General features: G+C 44.1%; 1 protein-coding gene across 2 annotated transcripts in view; it reads left to right on the forward strand.

The window, feature by feature from the left end:
• Nucleotides 1-26,971, forward strand: part of palm1a (paralemmin 1a) — a 379,936-nt gene that overhangs the window by 338,065 nt on the left and 14,900 nt on the right. For both annotated transcript variants that reach the window (XM_059991689.1, XM_059991690.1), the window contains exons 5-6: nt 11,965-12,055; nt 21,231-21,252. In XM_059991689.1, the coding sequence (XP_059847672.1) occupies nt 11,965-12,055; nt 21,231-21,252 (113 nt within the window). The remainder of the gene's footprint in view (nt 1-11,964; nt 12,056-21,230; nt 21,253-26,971) is intronic.

Genomic DNA, 26,971 nt, shown 5'->3' on the forward strand with positions numbered 1-26,971 from the left:
AATGACTTAGGTACATTATATATAGCTAGAGTGCCAAAGACTCTTGCATAGTACTCTATTTGTGAAAGTGGAGTGGAGAGCAAGTTTGTACGTCTGGCAGGACCAAAGGATGTTGGGAATGGCGAGGATGGTGCACCAGGGCAATGGTGTGGGACAGGTGGCAGACTGCCAGAGTTGTGCGGGTGCAGATACACTCAGCCTCGAGACCCCAAGCAAATCATTGGTTTATTGATTATTACAGAATGTCACTCTGTGCTTCAATCTCCCTCCACTCTTTCTTCCCCTTTTCCCAACCATGAATCCCCTCTCCCTGCCCCCACATCAGAATCAGGTTTTCATCTTTCACATATGTCATGAAATTTGTTGTTTTGCAGCAGAGCAGTGGAATACCTAGAGTGCTATGCAAAAGTCTTAGATATGCTAGCACAATATATGAGCAAAGACTTTTGTACAATATTGTACATCCTTGCTTTTATTTTCTAGTAATCCTGAAAGGAATGTGAACGTTGCGTTTGCCTTCTTCTCCACCAACTCAACCTGCAAGTTAACCTTCAGGGAATTCTGCACAAGGACTCCCAAGTCCCTTCGCACTTTGGATTTCTAATATTTCTGCCTGTTTAGAAAATAGTCCGTGCTTTTGTTCCTTCTATAAAAGTGCATAACTATACACTTCCTGACACTGTATTCCATCTGCCATTTCTTTGCACATTCTCCGAATCAGTTTAACTCCTTCTGCAGCCTCCCTGCTTCCTCAACAGTACTGTTTCTCCACCTCTCTTCATATCATCACATACATGGCCACAAAGCCATCAATTCCACCATCTAAAGCATTGACATATAACGTAAAAAGAAGTGGTCCCAACACCGGCCCCTGCGGGACCCCACTAGTCACTGGCTGCAAACCAGAAGTGGCTCCCTTTATTCCCACTTTTTGCCTCCTGTCAATCAGCCAATCTTCTATCCATACTAGTATCTTTCCTGTAATACCAGAGGCTCTTGGTAAGCAGCCTCATGTGCGGCACCTTGTCAATGGACTTCTGAAAATCCAAGTTCGCACCATCCACTGACTCTCCTTAGTCTATCCTGCTTATTATTTCCTCAAAGGATTCCAACAGATTTGTCAGGTGAGATTATCCCTTAAGGAAACCATGCTGATCTTGGGCTATTTTGTCATATCCCTCCAACTACCTTGAGACTTCATCCATAGCAATCGATTCTAACAGCTTTCCAACTGCTGAGGTCAGGCTAACTGGCCTATATCCTTTCTTCTGCCTCTCTCCCTCCTTGCAATTTTCCAGTGATCTGGAACCATGCCAGAATCCATTGATTCTTGAAAGATCATGACTAGTGCCTCCCCAATTTCCCCAGCCACCTCTTTCAGCACCCTGGGGTGTAGTTCATCTGGTCCAGATGACTTATCCACCTTCAGACATTTCAGCTTCTCAAGCACCTTCTCCCTAGTAAGAGCAATTGCACTTTCTTCTGCCCCAACACTCTCGAACTTTGGACATACTGCTAATGTCTTCCATAGTGAAGATGATGTAAAATACTTATTTAGATTGCCCACCATTTCCTTGCATCCACCCACCCCCCATTACTACCTCTCCAGCATCATTTTCCTGGTATCTGTTCTCAGCTCTCCTTTATTCTTTATCTGAAGAACCATTTGCTGTCCTCTTTGATATTATTGGCTAGCTTACCTTCGCATTTTATCTTCTCCCTCCTTATGGTTCTTTTAGATGACTTCTGTTGGTTTTTAGAAGCTTCCCAACCCTCTAACTTCCCACTAATTTTTGCTCTATTATGTACTCTATCACTTATGTTGGCTTTGACTTCTCTTGTCAGCCACAGTTTGTGTCATCCTGTCTTTAGAATACTTCTTCTTCTTCTTCTTCTTTGAGATGTACCTATTCTGCATCTTCCGAATTTCTCCCAGAAATTCCAGCTGTTGTTCTGCCGTCAACCCTGCTAATATTCCCTTCCAATCGGCTTTGGTCAGTGCCTCTCTCATGCCACTATAATTCTCTTTACTCCACTGTAATACTGATAAATCAGATTTTAGCTTCTCCCTGATGGTGAATTCGATCATATTATGATCACAGACTCCTTTAGCTTAAGCTCCCTAATCAAATCTGGTTCATTACACAACACCCAATCCAGAATAGGCTTTCCCCTAGTGGGCTCAACCACAAGCTGCTCTAAAAAGCCATCTTGTAAACATTCTGCAGATTATCTCTCTTGGGATCCAGCATCAGCCTGATATTCCCAATCTACCTGCATATAGAAAACCCCCACAACTATTGTAACATTGCCCTTTTGACGTCCATTATTAAAGACCCCCCATCACCCAGGGCATGCTGTCTTCTCATTGTTACCATTAGGAAGGAGGTACAGAAACCTGAAGGCACACACTCAGTGATTCAGGAACAAGTTCTTCCCCTCTGCCATCTGATTTCTAAATAAACGTTAAACCCATGAACACCACCTCACTTTTTAAAATATACATAACTTCTGTTTTTGCAGTATTTTCCCTTTATTCAATATGTGTGTGTGTGTGTATAAAATTGATTTCCTTATTTATTTTTTTCTTTCTATATTATTTATATTATCATGTACTGCTGTTGCTAGCTTAACAAATTTCTGCTGGTGATAATAAACCTGATTCTGATTATTTGCCTGTCTTTTCTCACTGCACCATGCATCTATGTCAATACCAACTATATTCAGTGTGAATCATCTGCCTATTTTGTACCCTGACAGCTTCTTTATTTAAGGCAAAAAAGTCTGATTATTCAGGGGCAAACATGAGGAAATCTGCAGATGCTGGAAATTCAAGCAACACACACACAATGCTGGTGGAACACAGCAGGCCAGGCAGCATCAACAGGAAGATGCACTGTCGGCGTTTTAGGCCAAGACCCTTCATCAGGACTAACTGAAAGAAGAGATAGTAAGAGATTTGAAAGTGGGAGAGGGAGATCCAGAATGATAGGAGAAGACAGGAGCGGGTGGGGTGAAGCTAAGAGCTGGAAAGGTGATTGGCAAAAGGGATACAGAGCTGGAGAAGGGAGAGGATCGTTGGATGGGAGGCCTAGGGAGAAAGAAAGAGGGAGGGGAGCACCAGAGAGAGATGGAAAGTTATTGTGAGAGGGGCAGAGAGAGAAGAGAAAAAAAAGGTGGGTAAATAAAGAAAGAAAGAAAGGATGTGGTAAGAAGGGGAAGAGGGGATCCGTTAATGAACATTGATTTCTCTAACTTCTGTTAATGCAACTCCTCCCCTTCTTACCCCATCCCCTCTTTATTGATTTATTTATTTAGTTACTTACTTACTTATTTATTATCTTTTTCCTTTTTTTCTCCTCTATTTTTTTCTCACTCTCTCCCTCTCACATCACTCTTTGCTGCTCTCCTCCCCCTTTCTTTCTCCCAAGGCCTCCCATCCCATGATCCTTTCCCTTCTCCAGCTCTGTACCCCTTTTGCCAATCACCTTTCCAGCTCTTAGCTTCACCCCACCCCTCCGGTCTTCTCTTATCATTTCGCATTTCCCCCTCCCCCTCCCACTTTCAAATCTCTTACTATCTCTTCTTCCAGATAGTCCTGACGAAGGGTCTCAGCCCGAAACGTCAACAGCGCTTCTCCCTATAGATGCTGCCTGGCCTGCTGTATTCCACCAGCATTTTGTGTGTGTTGATTATTCAGGGCAGTTTGTTTGATTGTACAAAGGAGTCTTCCACACATCCCTCCATCCTCTGTAAACCTCAGGTCATCCCTAACCTTGTCATTTGTTGTCTGCACTCAGGGACCACATCAGAAACTGCCTCTATGTCTCCTCCTTCCCTTCCTCTGCAGCATCCAACCCTGGGAGAGAGACTTAAAGGGCTCTGAGAAGCAGGATTATCACACAGAGGGTAGTGGGCATAAGGAATGAGCTCCCAGAGGCACAGTTAGAGACTGGAACAGGATACAATCACAGTATTTGAAAAATATTTAGACAGGCACATGACAGGAAAGGTTAAGAGGGTTATGGTTCAAGCACAAGCAAATGGGATTAACATAGATAAGTACCTTGGTCAGCATGGATGAGATGGGCTGAAGGGCCTGTTGCTGCCCTGTGTAACTGTGTGACTCTGTGTGCGAATGTGTGAATGAGCTGAAGGTCAGCTAGGTGAATAGAAATGCGAGTGGGTTTGTGAAGTGTGTGAGATGGCTCCCAGTGTTTGTGAATGATCTGATCACTGAATGTGGTTGAATCACAGACACCACTCCATTCACACACCCTGTCAGCATTCCACTCACACAACCCATCATCAGTTCTCTCACTCACCCAGGACGTGAATGCGCTGAGCAATTGTTGCAGAGTGAGACACTCTCTCTCATTCAACAATTAGGTTATTGAAGGCAAGAATCATTTGAAAAGCAGGCGTGTAGCCTGTATCTGTAATGGCTCCTCCTCAAAGGGCACACAAAATTGAAGTTACTGTATGTCATCTGACTACATTACAACGCCAAGGCCTTGTGTTTATTCTGAAGTCATTGTAGCATTGAGTCTGAGGCAGTCTAAACGATCTGTCAGTAAGATAGACCACTTTCAGTGTGATTTATGCTGCAGAGCAGGAGAAGCAATTATCTGTGGCAGTTACAAGGCCCAGACTAAAACAAGGCTGCAATCTACTCAATTACTGGCAGCACTGTTACAAGTTCCAGTTGCTTTTAGGCAAGAAATAATCTTTAGTATTTGAGTCAGGCCTATTGGTCTGAACCTCTTCAGTCTCTGTATTATGGATTAAGACAAACTGAAACGTCTCCCCAGCCTATACCACTGACAGATATGTGAAGTCCTACCCTGGGGAGACCCCATCATGGTGTGTTTAATTATTAGCACTCGTTCATCCCACAGTCCTGCTGCATTTGTGGGCAATCCAGTTCCAGCGAATGCAGGGCTGAATGAATCGGTGTACATCCTGAGGCGGGGGTGGGGGGGGTGGAACTAAGGCTGTCTACACTGCTCCCTCCTGGTTTCTGATTTCTGGCCTGTTCAATACTGTCCCCAGGTCTTTACAACTCCAGATGTGCTGTCAGTGTTCTAACAAACAAAGCTGTGTAGCTAAGTCATCCACCTCAACTCACACAGAATCCTGGAGGAACTCAGCATGTCAGACAGTACCCATGGAGAGAAGCAATCAGTCAGTGTTTCGGGCCAAGGCGTTTCATCTGGGCTTTACAGGAAGAGGACAGAAGTTGGATTAAGAAGGTGGGGTGAGGGAGAGGAGTACAAGCTGGCAGGTGATAAGTGAAACCAGGTGAGGCGGCATTTGGTGGGTGGGGGGGGTTGCTGTGAGAGACTATATAGGTAATAGGTGGAAGGCATAAAGGGCTGAAGAAGAACAAATCTGATAGGAGAGGACAATGGACCATGGAGAAAAGGGAAGGAAGTGGGGAACCAGGAGGAGGTGATGAGCAGGTCAAGAGGTGAGGGAGAGGAATTGAGAGGGTGAGACAGGTGTTTTCCTCTCTTGATGACACATGATCTGCTGAGTTCCCCCAGCTCAAGGTTTCCAGCATCTGATGCTGATGCACTTCAGCACTCCATTGGTTGATATCAGTTGAGCTCTCCAGTGGCCTCGCTGTCAAAATAGTGCATTGAAAGACTCGTGGATGAACCTTTACAATAATTGAAACAATGACCTGGTGTGTCATGAAAAATCTTAATCAATGTTAGCAGTGGGAGCAGAAACTGGCACGTTTTGTACCAGGTAGTCTGAGTCTGGGGTACAGATACGTCTCTACCAAAGGAAGTGTAAGACCAGGCCTGCTTAGCACCCCACACCCCGATCAGGGCCACGTGAAGCCGTGGGAGCAGGTGCTGGGTGGTCGTATGAGCAGCCGGTGCATATCACAAGTCCTGGTTATGTGACAATCTCTGAAGAGTATTGATAATGGCTGGGGTCACCTATCTTGTAAAGACACTGCCCAGAAGAAGGCAATGGCAAACCACTTCTCTAGAAAAATTTGCCGAGAGCAATCATGATGGTGGAAAGACCACATCATATGACACGGCACAAAATGAATGAACAGGTGGATCTGAGTGTACAGTAATGAAGTGAACCAAGGTAACAACAGGATATCCAGCGTCAATCTGCTCAGGCAAAGATCCCACAGCAAACTCATTCTTCTTATGATACCCAAAATGGAAAGTAAATCCCTTCACCTTACTAATGAGGAGGCAAAAGAGACTGCAGATGCTGGAACCTGGAGCAAAAAACAAACTGCTGGTGGAACTTGGTAGGTCAGGCAGCATTTGTGGAGGGAAATGGAGAATGAGGTCCGAGAAAGATAACCTTAACCTTTGAATCGCAGCTTCTTGGGGATGAAACCAGAACCAGTTTGTTCATTGTGTGTACCTGCAAGCCTGGGGCTGTTTCTGCCAAGGGAGACGATTGGAGTTCATCTCTGCATCTCCAGGGGTACGGAGCCAAGGAGGATGCAGGGTTTTAGATCAGCAAATGATCCAACTTTGTTCCTGGTTCAGAGATCTCTTTCACCATTCCATCTTTTGCCAGATTTCAAGGACTGATGCATCCTACCCCATTCCTTACACTCCAAACCTACTCAAATTATGGATCTCAGCAGGAGGTGAATTATGCCTCCTTATGACTGCATTAAAACAGTCAAGTTGTACTGTTTTAAGGAATGAGATTAGGCACTGATTTTTGCATTTTTGGTGATAAATTGGCCAAGTTTTCAGAAGGAACCTTGAATGTGCGATAAATTCTGACCTATTCATTCAGTTACTCCCCTTATCAGGGTCAACAGCAGTCAATATGCAAGCACCCTGGAATGTGGAATTGCAAGGAGAAAGCTTGCTGTTTCCATAGCAATGTTGAGGCCCTCTTATTGTGCAAGTGTTTCATAACAGCACTTAAACTGATTGTAAATGTTCCAACAGCCATGTGGAAGCAGTTCAGGCAAGAGCCTGTGGAATTAATGAAAGAGAGAATTCTGGGGGGGAAAGCTGTAGGAGAGCTGTAGGGGAAAGGCACAGAAAGCACATGTGGCACCAATTGCCTCCACACGGGGCAGCACATTAAAGGTTGTTGTGTTAGTTTCTTGTCAGAAAATGTTGCAAAAAGCTTTGATTCCTTACCATTCCTGATTATCTCAAAAGCTGATAGTGCAGTTCCCTATATTTTTTTAAGCAGCCCTATAAATCAATCCCAGTTCAAGCCTGCTCCACCATTCAACAGATGACTGATCCTCAAAATCAGGACCAAATTCCTGTCTCTCCCACATATACTTGAAGCATTTGTCTAGAAATCCATCCATCTCTTTGGTGTCTATGTCCCCCAGAGGTGGGTAAGTCTGTGGAATGGCAGTGTTACCAGACTCTGAGTAAAAGAATGTTCTCCTCTCTCTCGCTCATCAATTTCTCATTGAGTAACCCCCAACCAGAGAATCATCCCACCACATCCAGTCTCCTTAGCTCAGTCAGAACTAGGTGTATTTCATTTAGATCCCTTTCTCACTCTTTTAAGTTCTAGTCAAAGCCAAAAGCCAAAATTGTGTTTATTGTCTTACGTAAAGGTACATACAGGTAAAATGAAGAACTTAAGCACAGGAGATTCTGCAGAATGCTGGGGAGCTCAGCAGGTCAGGCAACATCTCTGAGAAGGAATAACCAGCCTGATTAAGGATCTCGGGCCGAAACATTGACTGTTTATTCCTTCCCAAAGATGCCTCCTGCTGAGTTCCTCCAGCATTTTGTGTGTGTCGCAATGAAAAACTTAATTGCAACAACATCACAGGCACATAGGAACAGATACACAGTATTCACAAAAGAAAACGTAAATTAAGCAAAATTATACAAGAAAGGACAGAATTAGAACCAAAAAAAGTCCATTGTGGTGCAAAGTGGTCAAGTGGTCTTAGTGGTGCTGAACCGCAGAAGTGATTAGGTCTTTGCTGGTTGGTGGTTGAAGGGAAATGGCTGTTCTTGAACCTTCACACTTCTGTACCTCCAGCCTGATGGTAGCTGTGAGAAAATGGCTTGGTGAGAAGAAGCACAGCCTCCTGTAGGTAGCAGTGAATACAAACCCGGTTAGCTTAATTTCTTCTCAGACAGCAGCTCTGCCATCTCAAGAATTAGTCTGGCGAACCTTGGCTGCCCTCTCTCTACAATTAACCTTAGCTTACTTAATGGAATCAGAGAAGGAGAGTAAAACTACACATACGACTCCAGGTGTGGCTCGGTATGATTGTAACAAGATGTCCCTGGTCCTGCACACATACTCTCTGTTCATGAAGGCCAACATATTCTGCCTGCTGTTTTCAGTGGATATTGTGACAGGACACCCAGATTTCCTTGTACGTCAACACTTCCCAATCCGACATAAATAATACACTGTTACTTTTGCATCTACTGAAGCAGGTTACTTTATCTTTCTGCATATCATTATGCTACTGCATGTAGCTACCCACCTGCTCAATCTACGAGTAACTCAGTCATAGAGACACAGTTAGAAATAGGTACAACACGGGATCTAATACCCAATTTTCGACTAATCTTACCCTAACTTATTTTATTCTCTCCTCAATCCTATTAATTCTGTCCCCACAGACACACTAGGGGAAAATGACAGAGGCCAATTAACCTTTGGGCTGTGAGAAGAAACTGGAGCACCCAGAGAGTACATACTTGGCCACAGGGAAAACCTGCAGACTCCACACAGGGAGCACCTGGGGTCAGGACTGAGGCAACTGTGAAGCAGTGGCTCTACCAATGCCCCACCAACAAAGTCCTTAGTTTTCCTGGATGTGACTGAGGTCCAGCACTTCCAGAGTAACCATACTTTTATCTTGTAATACCGGGTTGGGAAGCTCTTGAAGTCAGTTCCACCCTTGACAGTGACCCTGAGGGGCACCCTCTCAACACACACTAAAACACTCCTTCGACCCTCAAACCTCTGGTCTCAAATCACATTCTCTTAGTTTCAGGTCCTGTACCTCAAAGCACAGACCCCAACATCATATTCCCAGACCATCTACTATTTAATCTGGAACCCAGCCCACCAATTTCAGGTTCAGAATCTTTGATCTCGCACTGGACTTGATCTTTTAATATCCATCTCTGATCCTCCTTTCACAGATTGTGAGATCCTAAGACTCTCATTTTGGTCTCATGTGTCTACTCTCAGAACCCAGTTCACTTTCTCTCAGTTCCCACACTCTAATCTCAAGCCCCAACCCTCTGACTCTAGGCCCTGCTGCTCTGATCTTAGGTCCCTATCACCCTATATCAGGGTGGGTGTACCACATCCTTCAAATCCATGGCCCTGGTCCTCTGATCTCAGGTCCTGACCTTTCATCTCAACCCTGCCCTTCCAATCCCAAAATCTGACTTCTAATCCTTAACCTGGCCAGAAACTCTCAGAGCCTAGCACTCTGATGTCTGAGCTTCTGTTCCTAGATCCCATTCTCCAGACTCAGGCCTAGACCCTCCTGATCTCAGATCACAACCACCTAATCTCAGGCTCTGAATCATTAATCTCAGGTTAATCATAACCTCAGACCTCTGATTTTGGACCCAACCTCCCAAACTGTAGGCCTCAAGCTTCTGATCTCAGTGCCTCATCTTCCAGTCTCAGGCTCCGACACTTTCCCATGAATCTGATCATCGACTGGACCATAGACCATAAGATATAGGAGCACAGTAAGGCACCTCAGACCATTGGATTTGCTCCACCATTCAATCATGTTGATTTATTTTAAACCGTTTCAAGATCGGGTCTTTGTCAGGAGGTAGCTCCATGTTTCTACCATTTGCTGAATGTAAAGCGTTCAGGCTGAAAGGATTGAAATGTATTCAAAACATGACTGTTGTTCACTGGTTCGATTCCGATCACAGTTACATAGACTGCCCAGTCACAGGTCAGGCTGTCAACTCCAGGCCTAAGAATATTCCATCCCATTTACTCATCGTCACTGCCACTGCCAAACCTAGGTGTGTGTAGCTCAGACTCTCATGCTGTTTGAAGTTCCAATAAGTTTCAATCAGTTATTCTGGCTTTGTCTCTTATAGCTCCTGTGTTCACCTCGTTCCCTCCCTTTTGGTGATCCCTCTCACTCCCCCTACCCTAGATCCCTCACATCTCCTCCAGACATTCACCAGCTAACCTTCAGAATACTCCTAGTCTTCACCCTTCTGTAAACCTTTTCTTTTGCTCTCTCCAATCTTCCCCTCTTTCTCCACAATGTATTAGCTCTGCATTTTCCCAGCCATCAAGCAAAAGCATTTACTGGTTCTCTCCACAGACAACGTCGGATGTGATCTTCCCATTATTTACTCTTTTTATCCTATTTGAAATCTGAGAGGAATCACGAGATGGGAATTAACATCCTGGTGGAATTGTTCTCAACAATTGCCTGAATAACATGGCTCCTCTGACATCAGCCAAATTCTTTCCTAACAATTGCTTTGTGCTGCAGGAATGTTAATGGTACAACATCCCCCCTCTGTTTAGCAGCAAATGAGGCTTTGCTCAAGCATGTCAACATTAGCCAGCTTTCAGTTGAGATTACAGTGTGCTGTATTGCCAGCAGCTGCCATATCAGTGTGACTTATCTCTTTCCACTGCAGAATGTTATGTGCTGTAAGTTACTACCCATTGAACCTTTCTGCTGACTTAAGTATTATGTATAATGAAGAAATATCAAGCAGTTTGTTAAGTTATACCACACTGGGCCTCCTTTGGCTGCGAGAAGGCTGCTCAGTTTGTTCTAAGTCCATGTGAACATCCCGGAGGAAGCACTCGCCCAGAGGGGCAAAGTTCATACATCAGACAGCATCCCTGGTGGACCGTCCAGGATGGCTGACGGTGGGGCATGGGTGGACGTGGGGTCACCAGTCTGCTAAGCCAGGTCAGGAGACAGGGTGGGCAGTGCTGTAATGGTCTGCTGGCTCTCAGACCCTCCTGAACTTTGAGCTTGGCTGCCTGTGGTCTACTTTCCCTATACTCCAAACAAGGTGTGAGTCTGCTCCTTCTAGATTCAAGATTCAGATTTATTTATGGAAACATGCAGGGAATTGTGACAAATGCACACATTCTGATGCTAAAACAGCATGCCCACAATGCTTAGCATAACAAAACAACAAGCCCCATTCCTCCCTCCATCCCACCTCCGCATATACACAGTCCTCTAACCCCAGGACAGACTGTCTTCGACCTCCAGCCTCCAGCAGACTCGATGATTTGCAAACACTGGCCCTCAACGTCCCCAGCTGAATCACAGAGATTTGCAAAGACACACACAGGCTCCTGTCATTGGGCCTCAAGTCTAGGCTTCTGATCACCTTCAGGCTTCTGTCTGGACCTCCTCTGAATATTGCCTTATTGTCCAGAGATTCTTGTTCCCAGAGCAGGCAATTGCCACCAGCTCATGTAGGGAATGGAGAGAGGGGTAATTAATCACTAAGACTAAGAAAACCATACCATTCTTCTCTGATTCAGATTGCCTCAGAGAGTTTCACAACATCAGAGATGTGGCTGTGTTTTTCAACATCCAAAGCACACAATAAACTCCAGCAAGACTGCCCAGAAAATGTTGCATTGCTGAGGAGTAAACAAGGCCATGTTGTGATCAAGAATAACTTCAATGTTACAGCATTTCTCCTTTCTTGGGAAACGTGTGTAATTAGTTGTTAGATTATTGCCCACTGACTTGAAAGTGTAGAGGAAAAGAAAATTGCAGTTAGCTGGAGTTGAGCCAGATATGAAGGATGTAATGGTGTTATAAGATGACCCTATTAGTCGGGATAGTTGTCTTTCCATTCCCAATTCAGCAGGCCAACCACGAAGGGAGCCTACAATAAAAATAACCCTGTCATTTGCCTGGCATTTAATAGCTTTGCTTCCAGGATATTGAAGCATATTCATATCCCTGTTATTGAATGTACTCATCTCTTCCAGGCTTGAAAAGGAGCTCGAATCACTTGAAAATGGAGACATTACTATCTGTAAAGAAAATAGCATTGACGAGAAGCTGAAGGAGAAGGAAAAGGTATGTGCAATGGTGAAGACCCTGCAGGGAGAGGGTGCCTGCATTATTGTATATGCTTTGCTGATTTTATTGCACATCAAGGATCAATAATCACGGTACTTCGAAAGAACTCTGCTCAATGAGGTCAAAGATTGGGCCAGAGTGTCACACAAATCACATCAAATGGCATGTGCCTGTGTTTTCTGGTTGACTCTCTGTTTTGTTAACCATTGATCTGTGATTGACCTGCAGGTATTGCCTCTGCCTCTGCTATGTGAATATCTTTGGTTAACAGCGACCTATCAATTACAGATTTAAAATTATTGACTCAGCTTTGTCAGAATCAGAATCATTTAATAATTTGGCATATGTCCTAAATTTGTTGTTTGCGGCAGCAGCATATTGCAATACATAATAATAGAAACTATAAATTGCAATAAAAATATATAAAAATTAATTAAATAAGTCATGTAAAAAGAGAGGAAAAAAGAAAAATGCATAGTGCAGTATATAATAATATACGGGCTGGTGGTGTAGTGGCATCAGCACTGGACTTGGCAGATGGTCCAGAGTTCAAACCCAGCTGGGTCCCAACCTGGGCAGCAGCAGTGTCTGGGCTGAAGGAAGGCCTGGCAATCTACTTCCATGTCTTGCTATGAAAATCCTTTGGACCCTATGGTCCTTGAGGTCACAAAGAGTCAGACTCAACTGAACAGCAAGTAATAATAATACACTATAAATTAAATCAGAAGTAGATATTTTAAAAATAAATAAGTACAAAAAGAGAGCAAAAAAGTAGAAAGGTAGTGTTCATGGGTTCATTGTCTGTTCATTATCTGGTGGTGGAGGGGTAGAAACTGTTCCTGAACATTGAGTGTGTCTCTTTAGGATCCTGTACCTCCTCCTTGATGGTAGCAATGAGAAGAGGGCATGTGCTGGATGATGGGATGCCACCATTTTGAGGCATTGCCTGTTGAAGATGTCCTTGATGCTGGAGGGGCTAGTGCCCATGATGAAGCTGACTGAGTTTACAACTTTCTGCAGCTTTTTCGCATCCTGTGCAGTGGCCCCTCCATACCAAACATTGATGCAACCAGTTAGAATGCTCTTCACAGTTCATCTATAGAAATTTATGAGAGTCTTTGGTGACATATGAATTATAGCCATTGTTATGCCTTCTTTGTAATTGCATCAATATGTTGAGCTCAGGATAAATCCTCAGAGATGTTAACATCCAGGAACTTGAAACTGCTCACCCTTTCCACTGCTGATCCCTCAATGAGGACTGGTGTGTATCCTTCAACTTACCTTTCTTGAAGTCCACAATCAGGTTTTAGTATTACTGATGTTGAGTGCAAAGTTGTTGTTGTGACACCACTCAACCAGCTGATCTATCTCACTCCTGGAAGCCTCTTCATCGCCATCTGAAATTCTGCCAACAATAATTATGTCATTGGCAAATTTATAGATGCCATTTGAGCTGTCCCTAACCCCACAGTCATGAGTATAGAGAGAGTAGAGCAGTGGGCTAAGCCCACATCCCTGAGGTGTGTCAGTGTTGATTGTTAGTGAGGAAGAGATGTTATTTCCAATCTGCACTGTCTGTGGTCAACTGCAGAGAAAGTCAAGGATCCAGTTGCAGAGGGGGGTACAGAGGCTCAGGTTTTGGAGCTGAGGGTACGATTGTGTTAAACATTGAGCTGTAATCAATAAACAGCAGCCTGTAGATGTAGATATTGCTATTGTACAGGTGATCCAAGGCCAAGTCTAAAGCCAGTGAGTTTACATCTGCTGTAGATCAATTCTGGTGGTAGGCAAATTGTAGCGGCTTCAGGTCCTTGCTTAGACAGGAGCCTCTCAAAGTATTTCATCACAGTAGATGTGAGTGCAACTGGGCAATAGTCATTGAGGCAGATCACCATGCCCTTCTTAGGGGCTGGTATGATTGTTGCCCCTCTGAAGCAGGTGGGAACCTCTGACTGCAGCAGTGAATGATTGAAGAAGTCCTTGAACATTCCTGCCAGTTCGTTGGCACAGATTTTCAGTGTCCTATCAGGTACACCACCTGGGCCTGACACCTTCCAAGGGTTCAACCTCTTGAAAGATGTTCTGACATTGGCCTCCAAGATAGAGATCACAGGGTCAACAGATGCTGTAAGGATTCACACAGGTGTAGTTTTATTCTCCCTTTCAAAGCATGTTTCAAGGCATTAAGTTCATCTGGGAATGAAGCATCACAACCACTCATGGTGGTAGATTTGTCAACCTCTGCCAGAGCTGATGTGCATCTCTAACCTCAATCGGAATTGTTTTCTTGCTCTTAAAATAGCCTTCTGTGGGGCGTAAATAGACTTCTGGTATAGTTCTGGATCACTGGTTTTGAATGCCACAGATCTAGCCGTCAGATGGCTACAAATCTCCTGGTTCATCCATGGTTCTTGGATTGGGTATGTCTGGTATGTTCTCGAAGGTTCACACTCATTCACACTGATCCTGATGAGGACAGTGACAACAGTGGCATACTCTTTCAGATTCAAAGATGAATCCCTGAATATTAACTACAGGAGAGTTACAAACTTCTGGAACCCTTTGCAACATTTAAATGATTCTTCATATTCCTAGATACCCCAGCTAGTGAAGATAGTAACTTTTCAACTTTTTCCTCATTTCCTCTCATTATTCTGAAATCTTTGATCAGATCACCTCTTCCTTATTTCTAATTTGCAAGAAATACAATCCTAATACAGTCCCTCCTTATAATTTAGAAGCACAATGTTGGATTCCATTGTACCCACTGATTAGACACTATGGGTCCCTATGTAACAGGCAGCATGCACCAGCCCTCCTATATCATAACTTGTCCTTCTGCCATATTCGAAAAGACAATATTATGTGTAATAACTGCTCATACAGTGTGAGTGTGAAATCAAATAAAAGCACAACCATTCAAGGAACACTGCACTTAAAACATGCCCAGCACATTAGCAGGAAGAATCACCCCGCCCACCCCGTCTGAATATTGAGAAGGGTCATCAGAGATTGTGGTGTACTGGGGTCTGATCAGAGGAAGAGCTGCCTGTGTGGAATTAGTACTGTTTGCTTTGTAGATAATGTTAGAGGTTCGGAAGCCTTGATGGACATCTTGAAATTTACTGTGGAAGTCCGCCTTGGAGAGAGAAAGGGAAGAAGGAGAGGGTGGGGGAGAAAAGAGGCTCTGAGAAGGAGTCCAGTGCTCGAGGAGTAACTGACCTCAGGGAGAGGCAGGATCTCCACTTCAGCCAGGAGTTGCTCATTGAGATAGACCAGATGTTTAAGGAACTACCACTGAAGCAGATTAAGGCTGGAGTGCTTTGGGAGACTGGAGGAAGTTAGTGTGTGTGGGTCTGCTGTATTTAACTGCTGGGTCCCAGCCCTGGCAGTAGAAGGTGCTGCCGTTAGTGACAAGTGAGTCCTTGAACAATTACAGGTGTGGCTTCAATCAGTAATTCCCTGTGTTATGAGGCTGGTGGAAGCGGAAGCCTTTATTCTTCACCACAAACAGACATTCTTCTTGACCCTCTCTTGGTAGAGTCTTCCAAACTTGAAGTAAATCAAGATTTTATCTTCTTAAAGACAATGGTTGCAGTAGGTAATTCAGTAGGTGAACAACAGTATAGTTTTTTAAATAAATTCTACTGTATTTCTTTTTTAGCTATAAGTGTCTGCAAAAAATATTCCCAGGTACATGGTATCATCTAAGTATTTTGGTACTAAATTTACTTTAAACTTCGAATGATAAAATCTCAAAAACTGCAAAGGCACCATTTAATTCAATATATTGATTCTGAGAAGTGGTACCTTTAGAGTGGGAGTACATTGTAACTGATAGAGACACCTCTGAATGTTCAAGCACCGATTGTCTAAAAGCTCCAGAGCAGGATGCCCAAGATTAGTATGAGGGATGATTCTCTGAGCACACAAGTTATTGATCAAGCAAATGTGCCTATGATCATGTTGGATAAGTGACAAAATGTAGTCTCCCTGATCTCTGCTGGTGCCTTGTTCAGTAGCACAATTAACATCGCCCTGTTGTCTCATGCTTGTCCCATGCAGATGAGACATTTCATTGCCACATCACTTGACAACCCATATCCCTTGAGCAGCCAGCCCCTGCTGTGGGCTATCAGCTTGTGCTCTGCATACAGTGCTGTGTGCTTGCTAAACTGCCCTTTTAACTTCAAACCCATCACGGTTTGTAATGTGTATAAAGACTGGTTCTCATTGGAAATAATATCTGCTAGATTTGCATAATTCCATAACTTCTGAATATTCCCAAACACCTAAACCATCAACTCAAGCTTGCAGCCTGTGCCTCTACATACAGTTAGTAAGTGACTAGTTAAACACTGGCCTGTCACTCAAATCAAACTATTGAGGGCGGAGTATGAAAATGATGTAGTCCTACACCAGGGCAAACATCAGGTTAATTGATCATCAGATTCCCAGCACAGCCCAGTTCATTCATCCCCTGTAACCCCACAATGACCTCCCCTTCGGCTTCAGGTCCTGTGCCTTGGACTGTTCACAGGCTCCAGGCAAAGTGTAACTGTGCCGTCCCCTCTGCTCAGTGAACACAGGCATTTACTGACCTCTCCTTCTTCCAGCTGTTTTCCATTTAGAAATTATCCTAGTCCATCGCTAAAGGTCAGAGGACTGATCCCAGTTTTCTTACACTGAAAGCTATTTTTCATATTGTTGTCAGCACTGGATCCGCTCACTTTGTAATTTAAAGCTTCCAGCTCACAGTCTACATTTCTGCCACCAATGTATCATTGAAAATGAGGATATCCAATTTCTATCCCTTCGCCGGACACCTCTCATCATATCCTGTCAATAAAAGTAGGTGTGGCCTTTATTCCACCTCACACTGAGACAGCTTCTGAACCAGGTCAGTCTTTTACATTCAATCCCCTGAACTTCAACTTCAACTACAGCTTTTTATGAGGAATTTCTTCAAAAGTCTTAGAACTAGAGGTCTGTGTAAATAACATCAATAGACCTTTGAATTCCCACTCTAAACACGATCTATAAATTCACAAGCATTACATGAGATGTACAAATCCACAAGGGCCTATATCTGATCAAAGAAACATTTTCAAATCACTTTATTCTGTAAGTAATATTCTTAATACTTTCTCTCAAAAGATATTACATCTATAGCTCTCCCCTCCCCACTCCCTACCCCTACCACTCCCCTTCCCCTTCCCCCCTCCTTCCCCCTCCTTCCCCCTCTTCCTCTCCCTCTCTCCCTCCCCTCCTCCCCTCCTCCCCTCTCCCTCTCTCCCCCCCCTCCTTCTCTTCCCCTCTCCCATCTTTAGCTCCCTTTTTTTCCAATCCCATGAACACTCACCCAACTAATATATACACTGTCACCCAACAAGTCTCCTAGGAGACACAGTACTGCCAATCCCTCACAGTTATTGGCAAGTGCAAGTGATAATGGAAACCGAGAAGCCACTTAACTCCAAAGACCCATTGCATCATTCAACTGGACCAAGTTTGATCAGTCCTCAACTTTGGATCCCATAGCCTTTCACATGAAATCTGGCTATTAACATCAGCTCTGAACACTTGTCACTGACCCCACCCTACTGACTCCAGATCCCGCTTCCTTTAGTGAGATGCACATTTCACCAATGATAGTTCAGCTCTGGTCTCAAATACACTTCTGATTATCCCATCTTTTCTCATTGTAAATGCCTCAGTTAGATCTGCCGCTCAGAATATGAGCCATATTTGAACAGCCCATCCCCTTTGTGCTGATTGACTGCAGCAGGAATCACCGGACATCATACTTCATTGATCCATTGGAAATGGTTACTGAGGCACATTGAAAAGCTTGCACTTCGATACCTCCATACAAATCAAATCATTACGTAGTGCACTGAGGCAGAACAAGGTAAGACAACAATGGAATCCAGAATAAAATGTAACCGCTACAAAGAATGTGCAGTGCAGACAGACAATAAGATTTGCAATTACAACGAAGTAGATGGTCAGAATCAGGTTTCTTATCACTGGCATTGTTGTGAAATTTGTTAATTTAGCAATCAAGTCCAGCTTAACATACCATTCAATGGTCTTGTGCCAGTGTGATAGAAGCTGTCTTTGTACTGGGTGATATGTGCTTTCAAGCTTTGAAATAGCTATGGGAAACTAGAGCTTACCCATAGCTGAATCCTGCCTCCGTCTTGACCCCAAGCTCCAATTCACTTGGCATTCTTCTCTGTCGACCTTCATTCCCCCCACCCCCCCACCCCCGGGAGTAAATGGTCAACATTTTGGGCTGAGACCCTTCTTCAGAACTGGGAAGGGAGGAGGCAGAAGCCAGAGTGTGAAGGTGAGTGGAGGGGGAGAAGTTCAAACCGGCAGGTGATAGGTGAGACCAGGGGAGGCAGAAGGCAGGTAGGTGGGTTGGTGGGATGATATGAGGTGATAGGTGGAAGAGGTAAAGGGCTGAAGAAGAAGTAATCTAATAGGAGAGGAGTAGATCATGGAAGGGAGGGGGAATCAGAGGGAGGAGATGGGAAGTTGAGAAGAGAAGGGGTGAGCGGGTACCAGAATGGCAAATCGAGAAACAGAGGAGGAGGGGGTAAAATTACTGGAAGTAATTGCCACCTTTTTTTATTCTGGCTTCTGCCCCTTCCTTTCCTAATCTAATGTTTTGGCCTGAAATATCTGCTGATTGTTCTGCTCCATAGATGGTCTGACCTGCTGAGTTCCTCCAATATTTTGTGTGTGTTGCTCAGGATTTCCAGCCTCCACAGAATTTCTTGTGTTTATTAAATTATCTGGAGTTGTTTGCATGATGCTATGTGTCTCAGAACTGCACAATTGCATGTAATCTGATGTTGCTCCAGTCCCAGTAGCATACTTAACTTCCCTTCTGGAATGAAAACAGAAAATGCTGTAAACACTCCACAGGTCAGACACTAACCACAGAGGCAAAATCATGGTTAATGTTTCAGGCCAATGATCATAAAACTTCCTCTTGGAGCATTATAGAGGGGATATCAGCCTGTCAGCATTCCCAGCACAATCAAGCATTAACAATACAGCACCCAGCTGAGAACTATCCTCCAGCAGAACAGTCCCAGCCCTCCCAATAACCTCCCAACATGCTTCCCAACCATTCCCCTTCAGAACTCAGTCATCTCATTGCTCCCCAATTCATTTCCACCCCCAGTCCTTCATCTCATGGCTAACTGCCCCCAAGGTTCTCCTCCCACTCTGGTGTCCCTCAGCCTCAAGTCTCACAGGGACACTTTCCTCTTTAAAAAAAATACAACAGTAGTTAGCTTACCCTTGAGGTCTAAGGCTTTCATTCTCACCTGCTTTAACAGTGGCGAAAGCCATCAGTGACAAGCCAGTGTTCCAACCCTCAAGAGAACTCATTAAGAAAACTGGAATGGTCACAGATGAGAACACAGCATATGAGCCATAGAGTCATAGAATTCCTGGCAACATCCTTATCAATTTTCTCTGCACTCTTTCAATCTTATTGATATCTTTCCTGAATGGAACTGCGCAATGCTCCAAATAAAGCTTCCCAGTGTTTCATACAACTTCAACATAACATCCCAACTTCTGTACTCAATACTTTGATTTATGAAGGCCAATATGCCCAAAACTTGCTTTACGACTGCGTACCAGTGATGTCACTTTCAAGAAATTATGGAGATGTATTCCCAGATCCCTCTGCTCTATTCACTCCACAGAGCCCTACTGCTCATTGGTTGGTCCTCCCAAAGTGCAACACCTCACACCTGTCTGCATTAACTTCCATCTGCCATTATTCGCCCATTTTCCAGCTGATCCAGATCCCACCAAAAGCTTTGATAGCCCCTGCTGTCCACAACATCCCCAATCTTAGTATCATCCACAAATTTACTGATTCAGTTTACCACATTATCACCCAGATTATTGATATAGATGACAAATAACAACAGACCCAGCACTGATCCCTGTGGCACTCCATTAGTCACAGGCCTTCAGTCAGAGGAGCAACCATTTACTACCACTCTCTCCGTGAAACCAATGTCTAATCCAGTTTAGCATCTCATTCAAATCAGAAGCAGAATCAAAACCAGAATCAGGTTTAATATTACAGGTACTGGAGATGTTGTGAAATGTGTTGTTTTGTGCAGCAGTACATTGCAATACATAGTAATAATTGTGCGTGTCATCAGCAAAGTTATAGATGTCATTGAGCTGTGCCTAGCTTTGCAGTCATGGTTGTAGAGAGAGTAGAGCAGTGAGATAAGCACACATCAGTGTTGATTGTCAGCAAGCAGGGGATCTTATATCTAATTCACAGAGACTAAGGTCTCCTGGTGAGGAAGTCAATGATCCAGTTACAGAGGCCTGGGTTTTGAACCCTGAGCTGTAAACAGCTGTCTGATGGAGTTATTACTATGGTCCAGGTGACCCAAGACCAAGTGGAGAGCCAGTGAGATTGCATCCGCTGTGGGTTATCATGGCGATAGGCAAATTGCAGGTGATTCAGATCCTTGCTCAGGCAGGTGTTGCTTCTAGCCATGATCAACCTCTCAAAGCATGTCATCACAGGGTGACAAGGGCAGCTCACCCTGCCCTTCTTGGGCACTGGTATGAAACAGGTGGGGACCTCTGACTGCAGCAGTGAGAGGTTAAAGATGTCCATGAACACTCCGTCCAGTTGGTTGGCACAGCCTTTCAGAGCGGTCCCACGTACACCACCAAGGTGCCTGGCACCTTCTTCAACCCCTGGAAAGGTGCTCTGACACCGGCCGCCAAGGCAGAGATCACAGGCTCACCAGATGCAGCAGGAATTCGCACAGGTGTAGCTTTATTCTCCTTTTCAATTCATCCATCAAAGGAGTTGAGATCATCTAGGAGCGAAGCATCCCATTCATGATGTTAGGTTTCGCTTCGTAGGAAGAATGTCAAGCAAGTGAACCTTCTTGACCAACCTGCCAAAGGCCTTGCTAAAGACAACCTCCATGCCTGATAACTTTTAACTTTCCTGGTAACCAGGTCTCCTCGAGAGAGAGCATCGTCTCCTTCCACAGTTTAGTGGTTGATGGTCAATGGGATGAAGAGCCTGTTTCCTTGTCTCTGTGAAACAATGTAATCTTGACTGAATACTGATATCATTCTCTTTCATTTTCCATAACAGGTGTCTCCAAGCAAAGGCAGTGGTGAGTACTTCAATAAATATGAACTGGTGATATATGTGGAAATGTATATTCGTTCTGTACAATGGAACTAACATGGGTCAAATGTAATATTACTGCCAGATGGGATGAAATAGAAGTCAATTGAGAGTGTGCTTTACCACCCAGTGACATTATAGAAATCCAGGCACAGTGAACTGATCCTATCCTGGGTTACCCATTAACACTGGACCCACGTGGAATCTCAGGTAGAAATACTGAGCACATCAAGGATAATGGACTGCAACTAACTTCAGAGCAATTTTATTAATTATTCCTCTGTCTTATCTGGTGTAAAATGTGCTAATACATTGATCCCAGGACAAAACAGGAGTAACAGATATTAGAATCAGAAACAGAATTAGATTTAGATGACATAAGTTTTGTTGTTTCGCAGTAATAATACAATTCAAAGACAAAATATTTATGAACTGCAAAATAAATTGTTGATTTAAAAAAAGAATAAGGAGGTATTGTTAATGGGTTTGTTGAAATCTGAGGACAGAGGGGAAGATGTGGTTCCTGAATCATTGAATGTGGCTCTTCAGGCTCCTGTGCCTCCTCTCTGTCGGTGGTAGTGAGAGGAGGGGGGCATGTCCCAGATGGTGAGGTTTCTTAGTGATGGATGTCACCTTCTTGAAACACCACTTCGATGGTGCAGTGCATTAAGTCAAAGTCGAGTTTATCAAGTGTATTGTTATCTGCACAAGTACATGTATGGACAGGTGCAATGAAAAACTTACTTGTAGCAACATCGCAGGCACATGGCATCACAGAAGCAGCATCCAGCAGAAAGCATAAGCATGAATCAGAGTCCGGGGAAGCAAGAGTATTGAAGGAGTAAGAGTCTGAGAAGAAGCTGGAGAGAATGAAGGTAGGGGAAGGAAGGTTCCAGGTTCTTTTTACACGAGTAGTGAGGGGTTCAGAAGCTGCCAGAGGTGGTGATGGCAATGATCGGAACACCAGGCTGAGACATCAGCAAAGCTGAATAGAAATTTCTAAATAGGAGTGAATATTTTGAATATATCTGTTTAAAACAGGGGTCGGCAACGTTTACCACTGAAAGAGCCAATTTTGACCCATTTCCCACTGAAAAGAAAACACTGGGAGCCACAAAACCCGTTTGACATTTAAAATGAAATAACACTGCATACAACGTTTTTTTTGCCTTTATGCTATGTATAAACAAACTATAATGTGTTGCATTTATGAAATTGATGAACTCCTGCAGAGAAAACGAAATTACATTTCTGCATGCAACAAAAACATTTTGAACTCCGAAAAAAAGACGTTGTGTTGAAGGTTACTCCATAGTTAGCCTACCTTGGATCGAAGAATTAAAAGAAAGCGCGCACTGTCGGGTGTCAGGCATTGGCAGTGGTGATGTATATTAATAGCGATAAAAAACACGTTGTAGCGGTGTAGCGCTACACGCAGCACTAAAATAAAGATACTGCAGTCAAAGGTAACTTTATTCGAACTAAACAGCCTTGATTTAAAGCCTCCCTCAACCCGTCCCCGTGGGCGCGGATGCTCCAAAAGACACGTACTCACAAACCCCCGTAGGCTATCTCCCTTAGCCGGAACGCTGGCTAATTGTGAGCCGGTTCGGATGTGCCAGGAAATGGGGTCTCCACAACGTTTTTAGATTGTACTAGATCACCATAATCTTCAAATTTCGAATTACATTTCAAAAACTAACAAACTACGGGGAGCCGCAGCACAGAGATCAAAGAGTCGCATGCGGCTCCGGAGCCGCGGGTTACCGACCCTTGGTTTAAAACTTTTAGGATATATCTAGTGCTGATGAGGCAAGCATTTCATGTTCCTTATTTGACTTCCCTCAAAAATGAGGGTGAACTACTTTTAAAAAGTGCTGCAGTCATTCAGTGCAAGTGTTTGCCCCCACCCCATCCCAGTGTTTATTGGGGAGGGAGTTCCAGGATTCATATCCAGTGATTTTGGAGGACTAGTGATATATTTTCAAGATCATAACCAACAGGTGCTTGTGCTTCAACATGCCTTCTACCCTCGTCCTTTGTGGTGGTAATGGTGGCAGGTTTGGGACCTGTTGCTGGATTTGCCTAGGCAAGAATCTGCAGAATATTCTGTAGCTAATAACGATAAAGATAACGATTAGCTTTATTTGTCACAAATGCACATCGAAGCGTTCAGTGGAATGGTTGTTCGCTTCAAACAAATCGGCAATGATACCGGTATAGCATCCCACAACTCACTAACACTAACCAGACCTTTTTCAAATGTGGGAGGAAACTGGAACACCCAGAGGAAACCCATGCAGTCACGTGGAGAACGTACAAACTCCTTACAGACAGGGCGGAATTGAACCCGCGTTGCTGGTGCTGTAATAGCTCTGCACTAACCACGCCACTATTAACACCCCCAGTGCAGCGGCCACTCTGCAGCCTCTGTGTTCCAGTGGTGGATCATGCAAGTGCTGATCAAGTAAACTGCATTGACCTGGGTGTTGTGGAGTTTGTTGGAGCTGCTCTTATCCAGGCAAGAGGAGAAATTTTCCTTACGTTCTTGAAATGCGCTTTGTAAATTGTGGAAGGCCTTGGGGTGTCAGGAGATGAGTCACTGACCTGCTTTCATTGCCGCAAGACGCACGTGGCTGGGTTGGCTGAGTTTGTGGTCAGTGGTGATCGCTAGGCTGTTGATGGTGGTTAGGACTAGGATACTGACCAGAGGGACTCCCACAGAGTCGTCCTGGGATGGGGATTGTAAAAGAAATAAGAACATTAAAAGGAGAATCAAGAGCAAGTCAGGCAGTCCTTGCACTTGTTCTACCCTTCAGTAAAATCATGGCAGAGCTCTCACCTCAGCTTCACAAACCCAAGATCCCTTGATTTCTTGATGTCTGAAATATTTTGACTACCTTCTTGAATCAGCTCAGTGACTGGGCCTTAACAACTCCCCTGGGAAAGAGTTCCAAAGTTCCCATCCCTCTAGGTGAAGATATTTCTTCTCTTCTTTACCCTAAATGTCCATCTGGAGACTGTAGACCTGGGTGACCCAGGAGAAACATTAAACCAGCATCCTCTCTGTACTGAATCTCTGACAACCACAAGAATCTGTTTGTGCACAGTATGCCTCCAGCTTTGGCAATGTTCTCTCCTTGACTTCAGGTAAGCCAGGGCAACCTGATTCCACACTCAGTCAGTGTCCCCTTTTCTCTGGTGCTCTGCTCTTCAGCCCATGTTGACCAAGGATGCGATGGGGTGATGCTGAGCAGAGTCATACAGTCATGGAGTCATTCAGTATCGAAACAAGCTCTTTTGCTCAGCATCACTGTTGGCCAGTAAGCCTATCTACTCTAATCCAATTTACCTGTATTAATTCTATATCCCTCTGTGTCCTGCTCATCCAAGTACCTAACCACAGCCCTCTTCAATATTGTTACTGTTCCTGCCTCCACCACCTCCTCTGGCATCTCATTCCAGGTACCAATTACTCTTTGTGTGGAAATACACTCCTCAGGTCCTTTAACCCTTCCCTGGCTTACCTTAAACCCATGTTTGGACCCACCCCCCAGAAACAGCTCTCTACCGTATGTACATCTACTGTATCTTGTCACCTCTCAGCCTCCATCACTCCACATCAAGGTTATTGCCAATCGAACTACTGATGACACATCGTTAAGTGATCAGGTTTGGGATTAGATTGGTACTGCTTTCAGCAGACAGCACTTACGCGAGTAAGTTTGCATATTATTTGTAGCTGCCAGTGTTGTAACTGCCTTGAAACAGCTTGGCTAAGTGTGCAGCTAGGTCTTCAGTGCTGCAGCTGGTATGTTATCTGTGCTCTTGGCCACTTACCAACATCACACAAAGCGAATAATGGATTTGAAACTTAATTTCTGTGCTGGTGGGAATCTCAGGAGGAGGCTGAGATGGAGAATCCGCTCAGCACTCCTGAGTGAACGTGGCTGTCGACGCTTCACCTTCATCTCCAATGCTGACATACCAGGCCCCACTTTGACTGAGAGCTGGGGCACCTCCACCTCAGCCTTCGGTCTGTGTCCATTCATGCCACAGTGAAACAACAGAGCTTCCGTTTGATCCATCAGTTGTGAGCTCGCTTGGCCCTGCCTGGTACGTGCTGGCTTTGCTGCTGCAGCTTCATTGAAGTGGAACTCACAGGGATGGCAAACATTATTGAGAGCGTGTGCCGAAATCTTCAAAAAATTTCTCTCATGTGTCCTGCTAATTTTGAGCAGAGATTATCATTGACCAATGAATTATTAACAATAACCAAGGACTTTTCAAGGAAAAGAGGGTGAGTCCTGTTGCTTTTCTATGTGTATCCATTGTTTTATTATAAATAACAGACAGATTGAAATAAATGTTGGATTTTAGAAAACCTGTTCAAAATTATTAACTTTAATCTTTCTAAAAGGCAGTTGAAAAATAACAATTTCTAAATAGTATTGTTACTGTTCAAAGTAAATTTATTATCAAATCACATTAATGTCACCATATACAACCCTGACATTCATTTTCTTGCGGGTGTACTCAGAACCACTATAGAATCAATGGACGACCAGACCCAACAAGCAGAGTGCAAAGGACAACGACTGTGCAAGTACAAAAAACAGATAATAATAATAAATAAATAAGCAATAAATATCGAGAACATGAGATGAAGAGTCCTTGAAAGTGAGTCCATAGGTTATGGGAACAGTTCAATGAAGTTATCCCCTCTGTTCCTAAAACTTGGTGGTGTGAGTCCCAAGGCTCCTATGGAATCCTGATAGCAGCAGTGAGAAGACAGCATGACCTAGGTGGTTGGTAGTGATGGGGGGAATTCCTTATTGGTGGAAGCAGCTTTCCTCCAACAGCGCTCTGTGTGGAAATGGTCAATGGTGGGGAGGGCTCAATCCAGTATCCATTACTTTTTGTAGGATTTTCCATTCAAGGGCGTTGGTGTTTCCATACCAGCCTGTGATGCAGCCAATTGATATACTCACCACCACACATCTGTAGAAGTTATTCTAAGTTTTAGGTGTCATGCCAAATCTTTACAAACTTCTAAAGAAGGTATAGACACTGCTGTGCTTTCACTTATGTGCTGGTCCCAGGACAGGTCCTCTCAAATTATAACACGGGGGAATTTAAAGTTGACCTTCTCCATCTCTGCTCCCCCAATGTGGACTGGATGGTAACACAAGATGGCGCCAAGGGCAACGTCCTTCAGACGGGTCACGGAACTACTTCTTTCACTTCTTTTTCTTTCAAATATGGTTCCGTCACTGTTGAGCCTGTGATGGTGTGCTTTGCACACCATGAGGTTTACATGAGGTTTTGAACAAAGTGTGTGGCTTCGAGGTCAAGAAGCATGGAGACGGGGTGTGAGCCCATGATTTACTCAAATTCCTGCTTATCTCAGCAATTGAAGTGAAATCATTGAGGTGAGAGAGTGGGTATTCAGCTGTCTACCCATCTCTCTCACTCATGCTCGCACCCTCCCTCACCCTCTCACGGATGGTGCTGGAGTCCTAGTGTTGAGCAAGGTTGAATCGATGCAGTTTGTGACTGGACTCTGCAGCTCATGTTATGATGTGCTTCTTCTTTCGGATTACTCCTCTTCAGTTGTTGTTTCGTGTGATTTTGACTGGGATAGACTGGCTCTGCCACCTGAAGTTAACAGACAACACAGAGTGAGATTAAACTGAACTTAACTG

Source organism: Hypanus sabinus, chromosome 16 (assembly GCF_030144855.1).
Source record: "Hypanus sabinus isolate sHypSab1 chromosome 16, sHypSab1.hap1, whole genome shotgun sequence".
Lineage (NCBI taxonomy): Eukaryota > Metazoa > Chordata > Chondrichthyes > Myliobatiformes > Dasyatidae > Hypanus > Hypanus sabinus.